Source organism: Neocloeon triangulifer, unplaced genomic scaffold (genome assembly GCF_031216515.1).
Source record: "Neocloeon triangulifer isolate White Clay Creek 2 clone unplaced genomic scaffold, ASM3121651v1 ptg000017l, whole genome shotgun sequence".
Lineage (NCBI taxonomy): Eukaryota > Metazoa > Arthropoda > Insecta > Ephemeroptera > Baetidae > Neocloeon > Neocloeon triangulifer.
Window position 1 is genome coordinate 1297131 of NW_026775559.1, and position 17822 is coordinate 1314952.

Genomic DNA, 17822 nt, shown 5'->3' on the forward strand with positions numbered 1-17822 from the left:
AAATTGCTAAGCTGTTCAAAACTTTTCAAAGCTAGAAACTAGGAGATTCATGCGTGGCTTCATCAATACTTAGCAAAGTGGGAGGTTAAAAAGTGATGACGCCTCTTCCTTACGGAAGCGACGTCTGAACTGCAAAATAATGCTTAAGTCATCTTTCGTGTAATGATTAAGAAACGCTATACCTGTAGATGTTAAAAAAGGAGAATGGAAATTTTTGCTGAGATGAGTGTATCTTATTATAATTGTGGAGCAACTGCGATTGATTGGACAGTTTGAAGGCCTTTTTTAATCTAACAAGTCGATAAAATATATAATTTTTTAAGCTTCCTATGATATGAAATACCAGCGGAGAGAGTTTTCGAGTTTATTTCTAGCACTCGCACATATATGATATAATTGTATTATTAAATTATGTAATGATGATCAATACTCATCTAACAAGTGGATTGTGATTGTGGCCTGAAGACAGAAGGATGATCAAATTCCAGTCCATAACGATCGAGCTAACATTGATAGGCGCTCGCGGGTTAAAAATAACAAAATTAAAAAGCGTGAAATTTCCTTTCGACAGCGCTATCATAAATAAAAAGTAAAGAATAAGACCTTAATATGATGCTAAGAAAAGTTGTTTGAGATGATTTTGATAATTATGCTGGCAATGAAATTGAGAAGATGGTCATATTGCGCCTCTATATACTTATTTGAAATGTTTTCAAATTCTATAACCACATTTGAGTATTTAATTGGCTAAGATTTATATTATGTATTGGTGGCTTAATAATTTTATTTGCTTTACAAATTTGAATGCGAGCCGAGAGCTGAGCAGTATTCAATTAATAAAATTTTATTTCTGATATTCACAAAAATCGTTGTGGTTTTTATTTAAACTGCAACCTTAAGAATACATCCAATAATTTGTGGATCAAAATTATTTGAGCTGAATCAAACTTGTTCTTCAGTGCACCATCTTTTGGCAGATATACCTGTGGGTGTCTTCGCAGGGGTCGTCAGCCCAGACACCCTTGCCTCCCTTCTGGTAGGTGACGTAGGCGCACCTCTGGTCCGTCTTCGGAACCTGGGTGTGACGCCAGGGCCTCTGGCTGGTGGTGAAACATTGCCACATGAACCATGTCTCGCCCTCCTCCTTGCGGGCAGACATCCAGAAAGTGGCTGGCTGGGTGCCAATGATTTCTTTGAAAATATGTTCAATTTACAAATTAAATTCAATAGAAGTATCTTTTTTAAATACTCTGGATGTGAATGTTGAGCAGGTGCTTGTCCTTCTCCGTCTCCTGGGTCAGCAGCCACATGCCCTTTGCGCGACAAAGTTCGTTTGCTTCTTCCCAAGTTACCTTTTGGCAATAAATAACTCAATGCATAAATTATTTATTATCTAAAGCGCCTGAAATTATTGATATAGGCACTCAGTCATGATGTCATGCCAAGCCAGTTGCATAACTTCAGTAAAAGGGAGTCGCAAATAATTTTATAGATAATATCAATCAATCAATTTTCAAATTATTATTAATGTAATCACCTTTCTTTCACCAATTATGTATTGCTTATTGTTTCCAACATTCATTCCACTTTCAGTTAGGGTAGGAGCTGAGTATGGAGTAGAAATTAATATTTTTATATTAAACGTATTTGGTTTACTTACAAACTGGTGCTGATGGTTCAGAGAAGCCCTGCGATTTTATTTTTAATTATTTATAAAAAGTTAAGTTTGAAATTTCACGCACCTCACAGTCAGCCTTTTCGGGCGAACTTGTAGGTTTGGGCACTTTTTCAAATTCCAAACCCTTAGCCGACTTGGCCACGTTGCCCTTGTAATCAAAGTCGCTCTTTTCCGGAACGCACTTGCCCAGTTTTTCATTCAACTCGGCAATTTGCGCCTGCAGCTTTTCATTCTCGGCTTTCAACACGGCGATCGTTTTGTCCGCCTCGGTGCTCAGGTCCATCATCTTGGTGAAGCACTGCGTCTGGAGACTGATCGTTTGGGCCTCGCACCCCTGTTGAAACTCGCTGATCTGGCCACCCTGCTGGAAACTCAGTTGCTGCATTTTGTCCTGCCACTTGCGCTCGACCGCTTCTACGTCAGAGTCGCATCTGAAGAATTAAATAAATTCAGCAAAAAGATCGCTTTGACCCAATTTTTAGCGCAGAGGAAATATAAAATTGGGAAACAATAAACAATCAAAATATATAAAAAACATAATTGGAAACGAGTTCATTAGAATGAACAAAGGCGAGCTTTGACATCAGCATATTTTGGCAGAGGGTTCATTAACTGACCTTTGTCTGAGTTCAGCCAGAGCGTTTTTCATGTTCAGCCTGCAGTACTCAAGCGATTCTGAGCATTCAGTGTCGGTGGTTGACACTTTCCTCGCCATTCGAGAAATTTCCGATCGCATCTGTTCGATTTCACTTTCGTTTTTCTTAGAACTAAATAAGCGAAATTAAATAATTATATTAATATTTAATTCTGCTGCCATTTTTTTAAATACAATTTTTACCTCTCCAAATATTTCTTTGCCTCTAGTGATACGTCATAAATTTGGTCAATTTTTGCTTGCTAAATATTTACAAGTAATTATTACTACTACGAAGAAAAATCTTACTGGCAATCTCATACCTGACTTGAAATTTGGTCTTTGACGGGTAAAAGCGACCTAACAGCATCCTAAATTGATTTGTTTATTCATATCAATTTTTTCTAGAAAAATATCACTCACAGTAAGTTGTTGCAACATTGCGTGGCTTAGAGATGCCGCCGTTTTGATCTCGGGTTCTAGTTCCACGTTCTCAACGTCCTCATCCTTTTGAAAATATTTTATAAGTAAATTTTTTAAATATAATTTTTATGCTGATACATAATGTCAATATTTAAAATTTATAAAAACAACAGATTAAAATAAAGAAAATCGATAAAGAGAAACAGAATACATTTCATTATTTAATAATATATTATAAACAAAAATCTTGAATCTTTTAACCAGACCTCTTATTGTGCATTTTCAGAAGACTAACAAACTCCATTCAAGGCAATAAAATTGACTTTAAAAAAAAAATATCGCTTCTTTTACATTTTGGATTTGATGCAGCAGATCCAAATAATCATGTTCTTTGAAAATAATATAATAAAAATCAAAAAATAACTTCCTTGTCCTCCCTCTTATTTTATAACTTTTTAATTTAATAAATTAGTTAATAATCTGAATTTTAATAACAGCATTAGAGAAATTAATTGTGGCTTACTCTAAAATTTTTGTGATGCCTGTCCTTCCTATTGGCTTGCGCCAGGTGCGAAAGGCAAAGCAGCCCGTAGAAGGCCAAAAGAAGCACCCCTTTCAGCTGCATATCCGCTGACAAACTGCTGAACCGAAATCACGCCGTTTCTGCGTCACTCGCTGAGTGAGGGACAATCATTCTATTCACGCGGGCTGACCGCGTTGCTGCGGTTTGTGATAACCTCTGACACATTCTGGAGATTGTTGTTTGCACTGCGGCGTGGCCTTTGAGCCCCGAGATTTCCTCAGAAATTTTATGCTCTCATCTTTATACGCAGTCACTTCCTAATCCTCATATTCCTCATTCATAACTATGAGCTTTATAGCCTTTATATTCTATTTTATTTTTGTGTAGGTCAAAAGGTCACTAAATTTGAAATTTGATTTCAAAGTTGATGCCGCAAATCGGCGCCGCTAATCGGTGCAGCACGAGCGCGAGCTTAATAAAAAAAAATTTTTGTTCGTAAAATAAGTTTAAAAAAAATTATATTCATAAATTTAGAAAACTTATTATTAATTTTAATATTAAATTTCTTACAAAAAATGAATATATTCATAAATTTAGAAAACTTATTATTAATTTTAATATTAAATTTCTTATAAAAAAATATAAAAATTTGAATAAAAATTGTTTGAGTTTATTTAATGTTTTTAACAAAATCTGTAGCAAATCGGCGCCGCAAATGCGCGAGCTTTTAAAAAAAGATTTAAAATTTTTTTCGTACAATAAGTTTAAAAAAAATTATATTCATAATTTAGAAAACTTATTATTAATTTTAATATTAAATTTCTTATAAAAAATAATGAAATTTGAATAAAAGTTGTTTGAATTTATTAAATTCTTTTAACAAAATCTGTAGCAAATCGGCACCGCAAATCGGCACCGCAAATCGGCACCGCAAATCGGTGCCGCAAATCGGCGCCGCACATCGGTGCAACACAAGCGCGAGCTTTTTTTTCTTTTATTAAAAGAGTTTTTAAAATTTTTTTGGAAAAATAATATTTAAAAAAAAACTTTATTTCATAAATTTAAAAAACTTATTTCTGAAATGATCGGGTCACCTGAGTAAAAAAAGCCTAATTTTAATTTAATTATAATTAAATTTTTAATTTTATTTTCTCACCTTTAAATAGCACATTTCTTTTAAAAAAATATAGAAATTTAAATTAAATTTTTGTTTGAATTTATTTAATTATTTTAACAAAATCCGTAGCAAATCGGCACCGCAATTCGGCCGCAAATCTATTATTGATTATTTTTGTGTAGGTCAAAGGTCACTTAATTAGAAATTTTATTTCAAAGTCAATGCCGCAAATCAACGCTGCATATCGGCGCCGCAAATCGCCCCTAAATCGGCGGCTATTAAAAGCTTGTAATATAATAAAAAATTTACTGCGTAAATCTTGGAATATTTTTTCTAATTTTAGAAAAATATATCATAAATAAATTTTAATTTATATTGATTTTTGTTTATTTTCAAGTGGATTTCAAAAAATTCTTTCACTGTTAAAATATTACAAGAAAATGAATATTTTATTGCTTTATTTTGAGAAGGTGATCTTATGTCAGTCAGATTATGCAACCTGCTGTACAAAATATTCAACGCTGGGGTCTGGACATCATCCTAGCCTAAGAATTAATTGTCAATACTTTTTTAATTTAATTTTTTTATTTAAAGAGTGCAGTGAGCTCAAAAAGCTGCATGGAAATGGATATGCTATTTACAGTTGAATTACTTCTATTGAGGGCTGTTTAAAGTTTGCAAAGGTTAACATTGAGACATATAAAACAAGAACAGAGAAAAACAAATTAGAACTTTTAAGAAACATTGTTAAATATTTTGCAATTAATAAACAATTATTCCAATTGTTATTATTATTATTACTTCCTCCATTCTTCCTTGACCTGCGAGAGAATAAACGAATTGAATTGAATTCTATTACATAAATTATTTTGTACATTGTTTTTCTAATTTCTCCAATGTTCCTAATTTTTTATTTATTAATTTTGCTGGAAGATGAAAAATAAATAACACCAGATAAAGAAGGTTTTTTTACACGAATAAAATTTCTAAAATAATATTTCAATTAATTGTTTTGAATTAGAAAAAAGATTGGACAAAGATCAATGGTGACTGTAAAAATGTGCGAATTGTGAGGAGGATTGGCGAGGCACAAGAGATGGCATGCAGTTCTGGGTTGAAGTGTATTGCATAGTCAGGTGGCGAACGGGAATTGCGCTAGTGCTGGTGCGCACTGGGATTGTGTGTAAGTGCGAGGTGGAGGCGGCAGCGAGCGAACGGGGGCCGACGCAAACCAACCATTATCGACCGGCGGCGACGGCAGGGCTGGTGCGCTGCTGGCCTCTATTCGTGGCGCGCATCGCATGCATAGTAGGACGACAGGGAGCGGAGAAGGGGAAGGTGTACCAGTCGGGGCTGGCCATAGTGGATGGAGGGGTAGGCCGCCTGCTCAACTTTGGCCGAGAGAGAGAACGAGCAGCAGAGCAGCGAGCGAGCGAGCGGCCGACATCGACCCTTCTGGTTGTGTGTCAGGCAGGCACCCCCTTAGTGCAATATGGATTCTTGCCCAGTGACACTCTGCCGTGCACCATGACCTGATCGGCGCCGCCCGACCTCTTCTTTTCAGCCGAATCAGCTCCACCTTCCCACAGGTAACATCCACCCCTGTCACAACCCCCGCATCCCCTGCCATGTTCGCGCGTGGGCTCGCCGGTTTGCCCAAACTCGTCGCAAGTGAACATTTTATTATCTCTACTTTTGCTCTCCGCATAGACCAAATTCTTCCCGAGGTGAAAAATTCCTTCAGCCTTCAGCTGGCTGCCCACGTTTCGGCCTCGAATTCCACACTTCAGGCGCTAAAAATTCTGCCACAACCACATCAATTCTCTTTTATTGAAACCAATGTGCAGTTTTTGATGAATTTTTTTAAAATTACATAAAGCAATAAATAAATTATCAGTTTCTGTAAAACTGCAAAATGTAAATTAGTTTCAAATACTTATTTATGCTCATTTGTTTCTAATTTTTATTTTTTATCGTGAATTTATTGAGATAAACAAGAATAGTAATATCAATTTTAATATTTTTATTTTTACATAATATAATAAATATTTCATTTACAAAACTAAAAACATGAACGTTACAAGATGATAACTGGATAAAATTCTAACCACATCAGACATTATTGTTCCTACTTTATAAATAAAATGAGTACATTAAAAATTAAATTTCTTCTTATACACAGAGATGCTAAAAATTTGAAATAGCTGGAAATAGCAATTTAATTAAACCGTTTAAGTTTTCGAAGTGCTGTAAAAAAAATCTACTCAATTTATTGTTCTTGGTTGTAAAGCGTAAATTGTTCTTTTCAATCGCTTACGTAAGAATTCTCTAGTAAATTTATTCGTGCATTCAAGTTCTTTTTCAATGCACGGCTCTTTCAACTGTTGGGAAATTAATGTGTCAATGTCAATCAAGTAACACTTCCAACAATTTTAATTCCTCTTTCTATTTTTCCTTTTCTTTTTTTAGCTGAACGGAAAATTTTGTGCAAGTCTGACAAAACTGTTTAACTTTATTTCAACTACTATCAATTTTCTGCCACGATATCAGCGGACATGTAAAATAACATGTGATTTGGAAAAATTTGACCAGCTTAATTTTGTCTGCAAAAAAAATGTTCTTGTTCTTTGTTCCATTTAAGAAATAATAAAAATCACATTTTTTTCTTCGTAATATGTTCCAACATTTTTAAATTGTCTGTATAAATTCCAAAGAAATTTTAAATTATGCAAAATAATTTAAATTATAAGGAGTGATAAGTTACGCTCAAACATTATTAAAAAAAATTTCTACGTTTTGGTCGAAGTCTCTGCCTTTATTTCATGAATCATGATCATGAAATAATATAAATTTACAAGCAAAAGTCTAATTAAATAAGTGAATTTCTTACAACAAAGGGTAATCATTTAATTATTGCATTAATATTAAGTATTCATGATTCAAGTTAAATATTTTTACAATTAAAGATTAATTTTGTTCAATCTATAAAATTTATAATTGAAGAGCAACAAGGAAACGCTTCATATTCATTTTTCATTTTTTCAGTGTAACTAAATGACATAACTCTGCATAATCGTCTTTTAAAGATACAAAATCATATAAGGTATTAAAACGACTAATTCTTAACTTTTCTTAACAAGAAATTTTTTTTTGCTTTTTATATGTTTTATGTAAATAAACAAAAATAATTAATTTGCAATAATAATAAAATATAAAATAAAATATTAATAAATAAATTAAATAAATACTGTTAAATATACATATTTAAATTTTCAACTTATATTGACATCAAAAGAGAAAATTGAATTTATATTTTTTTAAATAAAGTTTTATCAGGCTTTGAGATTTATATGAAAGTTTGTAATTTCGTAATAACTGAAGTGGTGTGTGGAAATTTTGCTTGGTTTCAGTTGGCGATGAGGAAACTACGGCTGATAAGCACGGTGGTGGTGAGCGGCATCGTGCTGCTGGTGAAGCCGTGGGCGACGCAGCACCGGGAGACCCACGGAGACGGGGACGAGGAGTGGTCGTCGTCGCGGCACCTGCTGAGCGGGGGCGGCGGAGGCAAGCTGCACCACCACCACCATGTGTTGCTGGAGAACTCGAGTGCGTCGCTGAACGATTCGGCGGTGGTGGTGAAGGACCCGCTGTTCCCGGAGGACCTGTTCACCCTGGAGCAGCGGCGCCAGGGCGCCGTGGCGCTGCACATCCTCGGCGTCATCTACATGTTCGTCGCGCTGGCCATCGTGTGCGACGAGTTCTTCGTGCCGTCCCTCGACGTGATTATCGAGAAACTGGACATTGCGGACGACGTGGCCGGCGCCACGTTCATGGCCGCCGGCGGCTCGGCGCCCGAACTCTTCACCAGTGTGATCGGCGTGTTCGTGTCGTTCGACGACGTCGGCATCGGCACCATCGTCGGCTCGGCCGTGTTCAACATCCTCTTTGTGATTGGCATGTGCGCCATCTTCAGCCGGACGGTGCTCACCCTGACGTGGTGGCCGCTGTTCCGCGACTGCACCTTCTACTCGGTCAGTCTCATCACGCTCATCGTCTTCTTCCGCGACAACAACATCTACTGGTACGAGGCGCTCACCCTCTTCATCATCTACCTCGCCTACGTCTCCTTCATGAAGTGGAACCAGCAGGTCGAGAAGTTCGTCAAGCGCCAACTCAACAAGAACAAGGTCACGCGCGTCCGCAGCACCGACCAGTTGATGCCTTCGGTGAGTACAATTTCTCTGAAAATCTTTCTCACTCAATTAAGATATTTTCCTTTCTTTTAATTATTATATACATACAAGATTGATTGGTGAACGAAACCAACAACTTTTACATAGGATGAGATTTTTTGATCCGAGCATGCCAAATCGCACGAAAATTGATTTTTATGCATAATAGAGGTTAGAAGTTGACCTTGTTATGCGGAATTATCCCCTTTCAATCCCTCCCCCAGAAGCTATTAACACCTCCCTAGTTTTTCATACCCTGAAATTGATGAGTAACGCAGGACCGCGAAAAGTGAAGTGACATGTTCAATGTTGCCAGCAAAAAACCTTATTCAAACAGGAATTTCGTAGAAATCATATTATATTTTCATAGAATATACTTTCATCTATTGAAATTAGTTCGGTTGAATTTTAAGGTTTAATCAGCGAGTAGGTTTTTATGATTCCAGATAAAAATATGGGGGATATTTCATTTTGTGCCGAGCTTGAGGTTTTCTGCTTCAGCTATGTTAATTTCTGCAGATGCAAACGATTGCAGAGTAAACGGATGGTTTAAAATAAAAAATATGTATTTGAGCCACGAATTACATTTCGTAAAATTAGTTCGTTTCAGTTGAACCATTTTTTCCACTTTACAACAAACGTTTCAACAGAGATGTATGTTTAAAAAGTTAAAAGCTTAGAAAATAAAATGAAACACGTGTACTTTAAAAGAAATAAAAAGTTCCCATGGCCTCTCAAACGAGAGTAACAAAAGTTCACTAACAAAAATTCTTAGTAATTTAAAACGAATTCGACGTAAGTCATGAAAACCTCACATTTTATGCTAATTTATTTTCAAATGTGTGCGCAGAAAGTTAAAATTTGCCCGCAGCAGAGTTTAAGGTAATTTATCCTTACGCATAAAACGCAGCCTTTTTCGGGCAATTTCTGAAAATTTAAAACGCATGCGACTTTATGGGCCATAAAAGCAGAGTGAAGTTGTTCCACTATCTTTAATCTGCAAAATGCAAATCGCGTGCGCGCCATCATTAATTTTTTGTTCCTGCAGTGGCGTTCATTCATCGCCACTAGCAATTAAAACGCACTCGTCGCGCGGGTGGTTTATTAAACGAGTGTATTGACAATGAATCGATAAGTCATAAAAAGTGTTATCGCTGCATTAATTGATTTCGTTACCAGGCGCAGAAATCGCGAAACAATAGTTGAAAAAAAAAATGCATCGAGATCGTGCCAACTTTTCCTCCACATCCTCTCTGGTGCAGACAAAAGAATTGGCCTAAATCACAAAATCCAGCTCATTAGCAGTTTGAGTTAATTATTTCGAGCTCTCCTCCGACTCGTTAGCGCCAGACTATTTTTTAATTAATCCGTTTTTTATATTATGTCTGTTTGCCGGTGACAAATGGAGGCAAAAATAATTTCCAGTTGGCAGACGGAGGAGGAAATATACTAATAAAACCGGAGCACAATGGCCTGCACTCGTCTCTCGACAGTGAATAAATTGAAAAATTTAAGTCCGAGGCCGGCGGTTAATAATGATGTGGTAATGCGCCCTTAAAAGACCCTCGTCGCAAGATATAAATAGATATAAAGTCGAGAAAATTCCAACTTGCATTCATGCAACACTCGGTGGGAATAACGCGGAAAAAATAAGGAGAAAAAGTAGTTGCTCTCGGGGCGATGCTAGGCTGCTTATGCATGCCGGCGCGCATTACGTCGCTCGTTGTATGCAAAAGCAACGCTCTCTGATGGATGGCCGGGCTTCCTGGAAAAAAAGAAATAAGAAACTAGGACGCGATCTCTTCATCTAATGTCATACGGCAGAGAGCAAGAGCAGCAGGTACCATGCGAGTGTTGGGGCTTTGCGCACACTGCAGTTGCTAAATCTTGACTCTCCGGTCAATCAACTTTGCGAACTAACTGAAATTCAAAATCGATGTATCAAGATTAATGATTTGTCTTAATTTTAATTTATAAAAAAATGTTGAACTTGCTTAAATATTTGGAGAGAATTAAAATTGTTCAAAGCAAACTTATTCTCGTGTAAAAACTTATTCCAATTTTTTCAACATTTTACAAAAATATTATCATTAATTGTTTGATATTTAAGTAATTTATTTAGCCCGTTAAAATGCCATTGAAACTAAATTTTAAAGTATGTAAAGAAAATTAAACTTTTTATTCCTGATTCTTTTTTATTACAATATAATAATATTTAAGATGTATTTTCAGTGCAGTTTTAAAAGTTTTTCGATTTAATAAATGTATTTGTTATTAATTATATGAGAAAGGATTTAGTACTCAATGACCTACAAAAAAGGGAAAAGTTCTTATTTGCATTATTTTTAATCCGATTTGACATTCAAAATACGCTCAAAACTATAGCGTACTTTGCATTCACACTTCTTAAAAACTAAGCTAATGCACGGCAGCTGCTTTCACTAGTCGGTAAAGTCTGTCGGCTTTTCCATGTGCAGAAATCCTCTCTCTCCGCAAACAAAGTTTCGCCACGAGTCGTTTCGCGTGGTGCAGCCCTGCAGAGACGCAGAAACTTTGTGCGTTTATCTTTTCTCAAGGATTACGTAGGATTTGATAATTTTGTTCGGCGGCGAAACGAAACTTTTAGACACAACATGTGCGCAGGGGAGAGATCCAGGACAAAACAGAGAATGTTTCGCGCAATGCAGAGGGTGGTTGGTCTGGCTGTCAAGGTATGCTTTATGGCTTTGAAATGGCCAGTAAAGGGTCCAAACTTGTGTAAAGCCGTGCAAAACTTAAGAGAGATTTTTAAAATTTATAGAAATAAAAAAGGTTTTGACAGGAGATTGTATGAATTTCAGCGAACTAATTGCTGGCGTAATAACCGTATTTTAGGTGGGCATTTTCAAAAGTGGAAATCCTTAAATGGACCCTCCTAGATAAAATAGAGGGCACAAAATAGCCCTATATCACGCAATCTCTTACCTCGGTGGCCTCAGTGCACCGAAAGACTGACCGGAGCTTTTTATTTCCCTGCATGCCATGCGCCTTCATGAATAATGCAACCGCATTGCCTGGTTCTATTCCCTGGGCTTAAAATTATAGCTATGGCCATCGAAGCAATAATTATCATTTCATAGCAACGTCAGAAAAATAATTCTTGACGTGCCACTTTCCAAAATTTAATGTGCTCAATACAAATTTTAAATGAAAATAATTATTTCAATTAATATTTAATTTATTTCATATTAATTTTATAAATTTAGGACTTGCTGAATTTTTTTATTTTGAATTTTGGAAATTAAAAAATGGTTTATATTCGGCAGAAAGTCTAGCCACTCTTTTTCTCCCTATCTAAAAAATAATTTTTCAAGCTCCTTTGTATGCACGTTTATCTCAAAGAAGTGAAAATTTTAATTGGTATCGTAAATTGAACGAGTAATATAAAAAGATCTACAAATTTTTCCTTAAAATTGATCAATGCTATCAATTGGACGCAAAACTCCATTATAACCAGTGTACAAAACATCTTCCAAACAAAATATGCGAAATTTCCCTGCACAAAAATGTATCCACTTTTGGAATTTTGGGAATTTGGAACGAATTTTTGCCATTTTATTGTGACAACAAGCACTTTCATGATGAGCTTCTGTTCATTCCCGTCACGTTTTATTTTTGCTCGCAGCAAAAATTTATTTTCTCCCCCAGCAATAATAGATATCGCGCGCGCGAGAGAGAACCGCTTTTTGTTTTATTTCTTTGAGCCGAGAGAGGAAAGTGCACAAAAAAATATGTTATATAAAAACACTTTATAATATACTCGCTGGAATCCTTGCAAAAAAGCAGACTTAAAGGTTTAGAACAACAATTCGTGTAAAGCAGCAAGGAAAATAAATGTTCGCAGAGAGTTGTAAAAAGAAAAATAATGCACTCGTTGATGGGGCGCGCGGCCACTTTTATGTTTACGACTTGTGACATTTCACGCACAGATATGGTTTCAGGATTATCTCTTGCCTCGAACCAGTGAGTAATAATAAAATATAATGCACAGAGACATGGAGCTAGTGCGCACAATTAACGATCAAACGCACACATATGTGAGACATTGCTTTTTATCAATCGATCACATTAACCCCGACAATTGTATAAGTGAATGAGTTAAAAATTGTTGCAGGAACCGATTATATATTTTTTTTTCTAATTCTCCAGAGAGAAATTAAATTGATTTTCACAAAGAATTCGTAAGCCAACCTCTGATTAAATATCATAAAACTGCTGCTCGCTTCTAGAGTTTATTTTTTAACTCATAAATAATTGTTAATTGTGCGTTGTTAAAAAATTCACATTAAGAAAAAACACAAAAATCAATGAAATTGGTTTATTGTAGCACGAACAATTTTTAAAATTTAAACACATTTTCTTTGGGGAATTTTAGTACAAAGTAAGAAGTATTTATAAGAAGGCAAACAATCCATTAAGATCAAACTGATCCAAGAATTATTTTAATTCTTGTACAATATAATTTTAACGCAAAAAACTGAATTTCCATAAATAAAATAAACCAAATAAACTATTTAATGAAACAAGACATCAACAATGGTGTAAAAACCACCTCTTCAATCTTTCTCGTTCACCATTGCAACTTGGCCTTTTCCTGGAGACACCTTCTTCCACTCCTCCGCCACCTCCGCCAGGCATTGATTAAAGTAGCAAATCAATAATTTAAAATAATTTTTTTCAATTATAAATAATATTAACACAAATTGATAGTTTTAAGAGGTGGTTTTATGAGCAATATAGTGTCATACCTTTTAAAAAATTTAACACAAAATAAAAAACTAAAGACATTAAAGACAATTTTTTTATAAAAAAGGTATAATTAAATAAATTATGAACCATTTAGCAAGTTCGAATACCATTCAATTCCTTCTTCCTATAATGACCAATCCCATAAATTATCCTGTAATATTTAATAAAATCCAATGCAAATTAACGCACCGCAAGTGTAATAAATTTCCAAAAATGACCGTGTACACTGTATAGTGCACGTTTCCAGGCGTGCAAAATTGCACCTCGGACTAAAGGGTGACCGCACATAAAAAGCGGCGGCCGTCCTATTAATTTGGCCGCACCGACCCTCGAGCTGGCAGGTGCGGTGCAGCAGCAGCGCCGGCCGGCTTATTGTTTATTAATCCACCCACACGTGCGCGTCTCTTCTTTTTCAAACAAAATTAAACATGCTGTGTAGGAATGAATGAATAGCCTGCATAATACTCATCGCACGACTCTCGCTTTCGTGCTGGAGCGCGTACTGCTCATTCCTCTCTCTCGCTCTCAATTATTGACGCGATTGCAGTCGAGTGCTGCTTTGGCGCCGAGTGCGTGCCATTTCATTTGCATAAAGCCCGACTCGCGCCTCTACGGGTGCAGGTGCGTTTGACGAGATTGCTGCACCGTAATTGCTCCACTTTTGGATTTTTCTCACTTTGAATGATTCACTCAAGACAATGCAAGTAGTATATTGTGAAACGCGAGAGAGCACAGGTTTTCCATAAATGGAAATTTCAAGAGAGAATTAAAATGAAATATCTCCAGTTATGATTTTTGCTATTTTTTTTTTGCGCCACAAATTAATTAAAGTAAATTTGTTACAATATCAAAATTGAAACTAGGGGAATAAAAATAATTCGATTTTCCTTGAAATATTTTTACTATAACAAATTTCAGCAAAAATGATCAAATTTGATGAAAACATTTTATTTAACTTTATTTCAATAAATAGAATGCAATTTGCAAATTTATTTGCATAAGGCAATAATTATTAAAATGGTTATAGCATTTTAATTGAAGGTGCCGTCACACTATAATCTAATATTTAATCCATAATTAAAATTTAATAGGCCAATCCAAATAAGGCAAAAGTACTTTTCAACTTACAATAAATTAGTCATTTACTTTTAATTTTGATGCTTTTTTGCAACAATAAAAAAATTGTTTCCATGCCAACGACCGTTGAACAAAACAGGCTTTTGAACTTTTCTGATTGTTTGTTTGAATTTGGAGGTTACAATCGCAATTTGAATTCATTAGCATTCTGACCGTTTGAGCAGTTGAAACCAATTGCGAAATGGCTAAGCTGACCTGCAAACCGAGACCTACCCTGAAGAGGAAACTGACCGGCTACAACATCTTTGTCAAGATGACCTTTGGCAGCGTCAAAAAGGCCGGTCTGTCCTCAAGAAAAGTCTTCACTGAGCTGGCGCAACGCTGGAAGGCGCTGCCTCTTCAGGAAAAATGCAAGTACGGTGAAATGGCGAGCAAGAGGAATAAGAAGCGCCGCTGAGGGACCTTCAAGATTGGAGGCCCGTTTTTTACGCCATCATTTTGGATTAAATCCTTGATTATTTTTCTGGAAATACTTTTTTCTTTTTTTTTAGCTATAACATTAATTTTAATTTAACAATTCAAAGGAAAGAAGATCAGTTTGATTTTAATTAATTAATATTTTCTGAATTATTCATGAAAATATATTTTCTTTTACTTTTGAGAATCATGAAAAATTCAAATTTCGCTGGATCCTTCACTGAATTTTACAACACTGCGTAAATTTCAAATCATGCAAACGGTGCTTGAGTCGTATTAATCATTATACAATTGTTGTGGCTTTTTGAAATAACAGGAAACATTCCATTTTAAAAGTCTGTGCCTAATATATTTAAATTATACTTTCACATTCCGAAATTAAAAAGCTTTTCTTTTTCTAAGAAAGCAGCCCTCCATGATTTTCAAGAAATTATTTCTTTATTTAAAAATATCTTCAGATGTGTTGCAATAATAAGCTCTAAAAATATCTAAATATATATAATTTTATTCATGCGTACATTACTATATTAATTATTTTTGAGAAATACGTTAGTTATTTAATAAGTAAAAAACTTGGTTTTCCTCTCTATACTTGCATGTAATTTGTTTTTCAATCTTCTTCATGCGAGTCCGAGCGAGTCTTATATAATATAACGCTTTAAACTATCCTTGAACTGCCGATGTGCAGCGTCATGCTAATCAGCTCGACTTGCGTAGGCAGGTGCACGGCTCGGTAATTTTAATACAGCAATTTTGCCAATGAAGCAAAAAAGGCTCAATCAAATTGGTATCGAATTATTCGCTGACCCAGTGACCCGCGAAGGGGCTGCGTAATTAGAGTGACCTTGATCGGTTTTTATTGATAGATGGATGGAGAGGCCGGCATTGTGTGCGCGATTAAATTTCTCCGGGGGATGCGTCGAGTCTGCAAATGTGTTTGCCAACGCAGGACGGGAGCCATCAGCAGGCGAGTTTGGGCCCAGCGATGAGGAATCGATACAAAAGCAAGCCCAAGAAACACAACCCCCGTTCCACCCGGCGCGCGGTTCGCTCTTTTGCTTTATTGACCTACTTTATTTATTCTCTCGCTCGATCTCTTTATTTCTTTCTTTCTATCCGCTAATAACCAAAATATTGACTCGCCTAAGAGCTCCCAAATAATAATTGGAAATACGATCGCGTTTTTTTCTGCTGCCAGTCCGGGCACGTCTCGCGATTTCGGAGGGAAGAGAATTCCTCTGACGTGTGTGCGTGCGAAATGTGCGAGGGAGAATAGAAATAGAGGGACGATTTTGTTTGCACAAGAGGCTTGTTTCTAGGTCTTGCGTGGAAAACCATCAACACGTTGAATAACCAAATAGCCCCTGTCAAGTGGATCAAAGAAGCCGTCCAGTACAAACGCGACTTGACACATATATGCCTATTATTTAATAGCATTTTGGTGACACTCTAGGCTTAAAATTTAAATCTATGTTTTTAAGTGACTCATTATGGTCCTGATATCCTCAGATGATTCTTTAATAGTTTATTTTTCACAATTTAGAAATGTGAAGAAACTTAATATATTTACTAAAATAAAACATAATAAACATGTTTATTTTAAAAGTGATTTTGTTAATTGTGGATAAAATTATCATAATGACTGATACATAAACTCGGAACACGAAATTAAACAATTGGAAAAGTATTAATTGGAGTGAATTTCATTGAAAAATGTTGAAGATTTCACAGGGTCTCAAATATACAAAAAATCTAGAAAAAAAACATCTTCAGAAGAACAAAAGAAAGATGAAATTGAAATGCAGAAAAATGGCGTCTTATGGTTTCATTTTATTGAAGACGTGTATTATGAAATATATCACCCTTCAACTCGCATGTAATATATGGCTTTGTTGCGAGGATGAAATTGTCGACACACCCACATGCACAAAAGTTTGATCGAGTGGCAGAGAGTGTGGAAATAATGAGCCGAGCTCTCTGCATTGAATCGATAAAAAGGTCTTAACCTGCTTCTTCATGAGACGCTCGGTTGGCCGCGAACGTCGAACCCAGAAACACTTGGGCAGCGTTTGAGGGCTGATTGGCCCGTCATTAAGACTGCAGCGGCAACCCTTTCCTCCCCCGCCCTGTATCGACTCGCGCGGCCCAAAATATACTCTCGAATTTAAGACGTAAATCATTAATTAAGCGAAGAATCGCGCGCTCGCTAATGGCTTCAGCCTGACCTTCGACCGAATCACACACTTTTGGTTTAATCACAATCTGTGCCCGCAAAGTATACGGGCCACTGTGCTAATTAACTTTACATGTCTTGGGAGGCCTTTTTATTTGATGGGTTGGCGCAGTCCCTCCAGCAGCGAGTGATTGATGTCTGCCTTTCATGCGCCACCCCCCGAGTAGAGGGTGCAGTATTTTTGGAAATTAAGGTTGCGCGAGCGTGTGTGTGCGTATGTGTGCCTGCCAGATAATCGCTTGATAGATTGCACCCCCGCACTCTTTCTCTCGAGCCTTGATTAATTTCGGATTGATTTCAAAAGCCGTGTTTTCTCCCTGTAAATCTCGTTGCCAATCCAACATAATCAGATTTTACATGATCTAAGAGATTGATATCTTGGGTAGCACGAAGTGGATTTCTACAATTGTGTGCTTTTACAATTATGTTCCGAACCATATCTAATGATCTAGACGACTTTTTTTAATACTTTTATTTGTGAATTGTTTTCTATTTCCATTTATTAAAACTATGTTCTAAAGATTTATAAAATATTTCAAATTATTTAAAAAAAAATTCAAAAAGGACAAAATTGATGTAATCAATGTCAAGATTTAACTGAAATTGCTTTTTGCAAATCCAATGATCTCTTGTTAAAATT

General features: G+C 36.0%; 2 protein-coding genes across 5 annotated transcripts in view; one reads left to right on the forward strand and one right to left on the reverse strand.

Annotated features, from left to right (window-relative positions):
• Window positions 1-828: 828 nt before the first annotated feature.
• Window positions 829-3421, reverse strand: LOC132203385 (uncharacterized). The gene is made up of 10 exons (XM_059631132.1): window positions 3259-3421; window positions 2736-2819; window positions 2636-2683; window positions 2517-2575; window positions 2296-2445; window positions 1743-2109; window positions 1661-1688; window positions 1538-1605; window positions 1250-1352; window positions 829-1191 (listed from the first exon to the last, which is right to left on the reverse strand). Exons 1-10 carry the CDS (start codon window positions 3358-3360, stop codon window positions 956-958), a joined length of 1245 nt encoding a protein of 414 aa, XP_059487115.1. The 5' UTR covers window positions 3361-3421; the 3' UTR covers window positions 829-955.
• Window positions 3422-5641: 2220 nt separating this feature from the next.
• LOC132202949 (sodium/potassium/calcium exchanger Nckx30C) overlaps window positions 5642-17822 on the forward strand; it is a 96791-nt gene continuing 84610 nt past the window's right edge. Inside the window, exons 1-2 of one of the 4 annotated variants that reach the window (XM_059630310.1) lie at window positions 5642-5964; window positions 7786-8601. In XM_059630310.1, the coding sequence (XP_059486293.1) occupies window positions 7792-8601 (810 nt within the window). In that variant the 5' untranslated portion in view covers window positions 5642-5964; window positions 7786-7791. The remainder of the gene's footprint in view (window positions 5965-7785; window positions 8602-17822) is intronic. The other 3 variants (XM_059630308.1, XM_059630309.1, XM_059630311.1) reach the window with 3 other exon arrangements.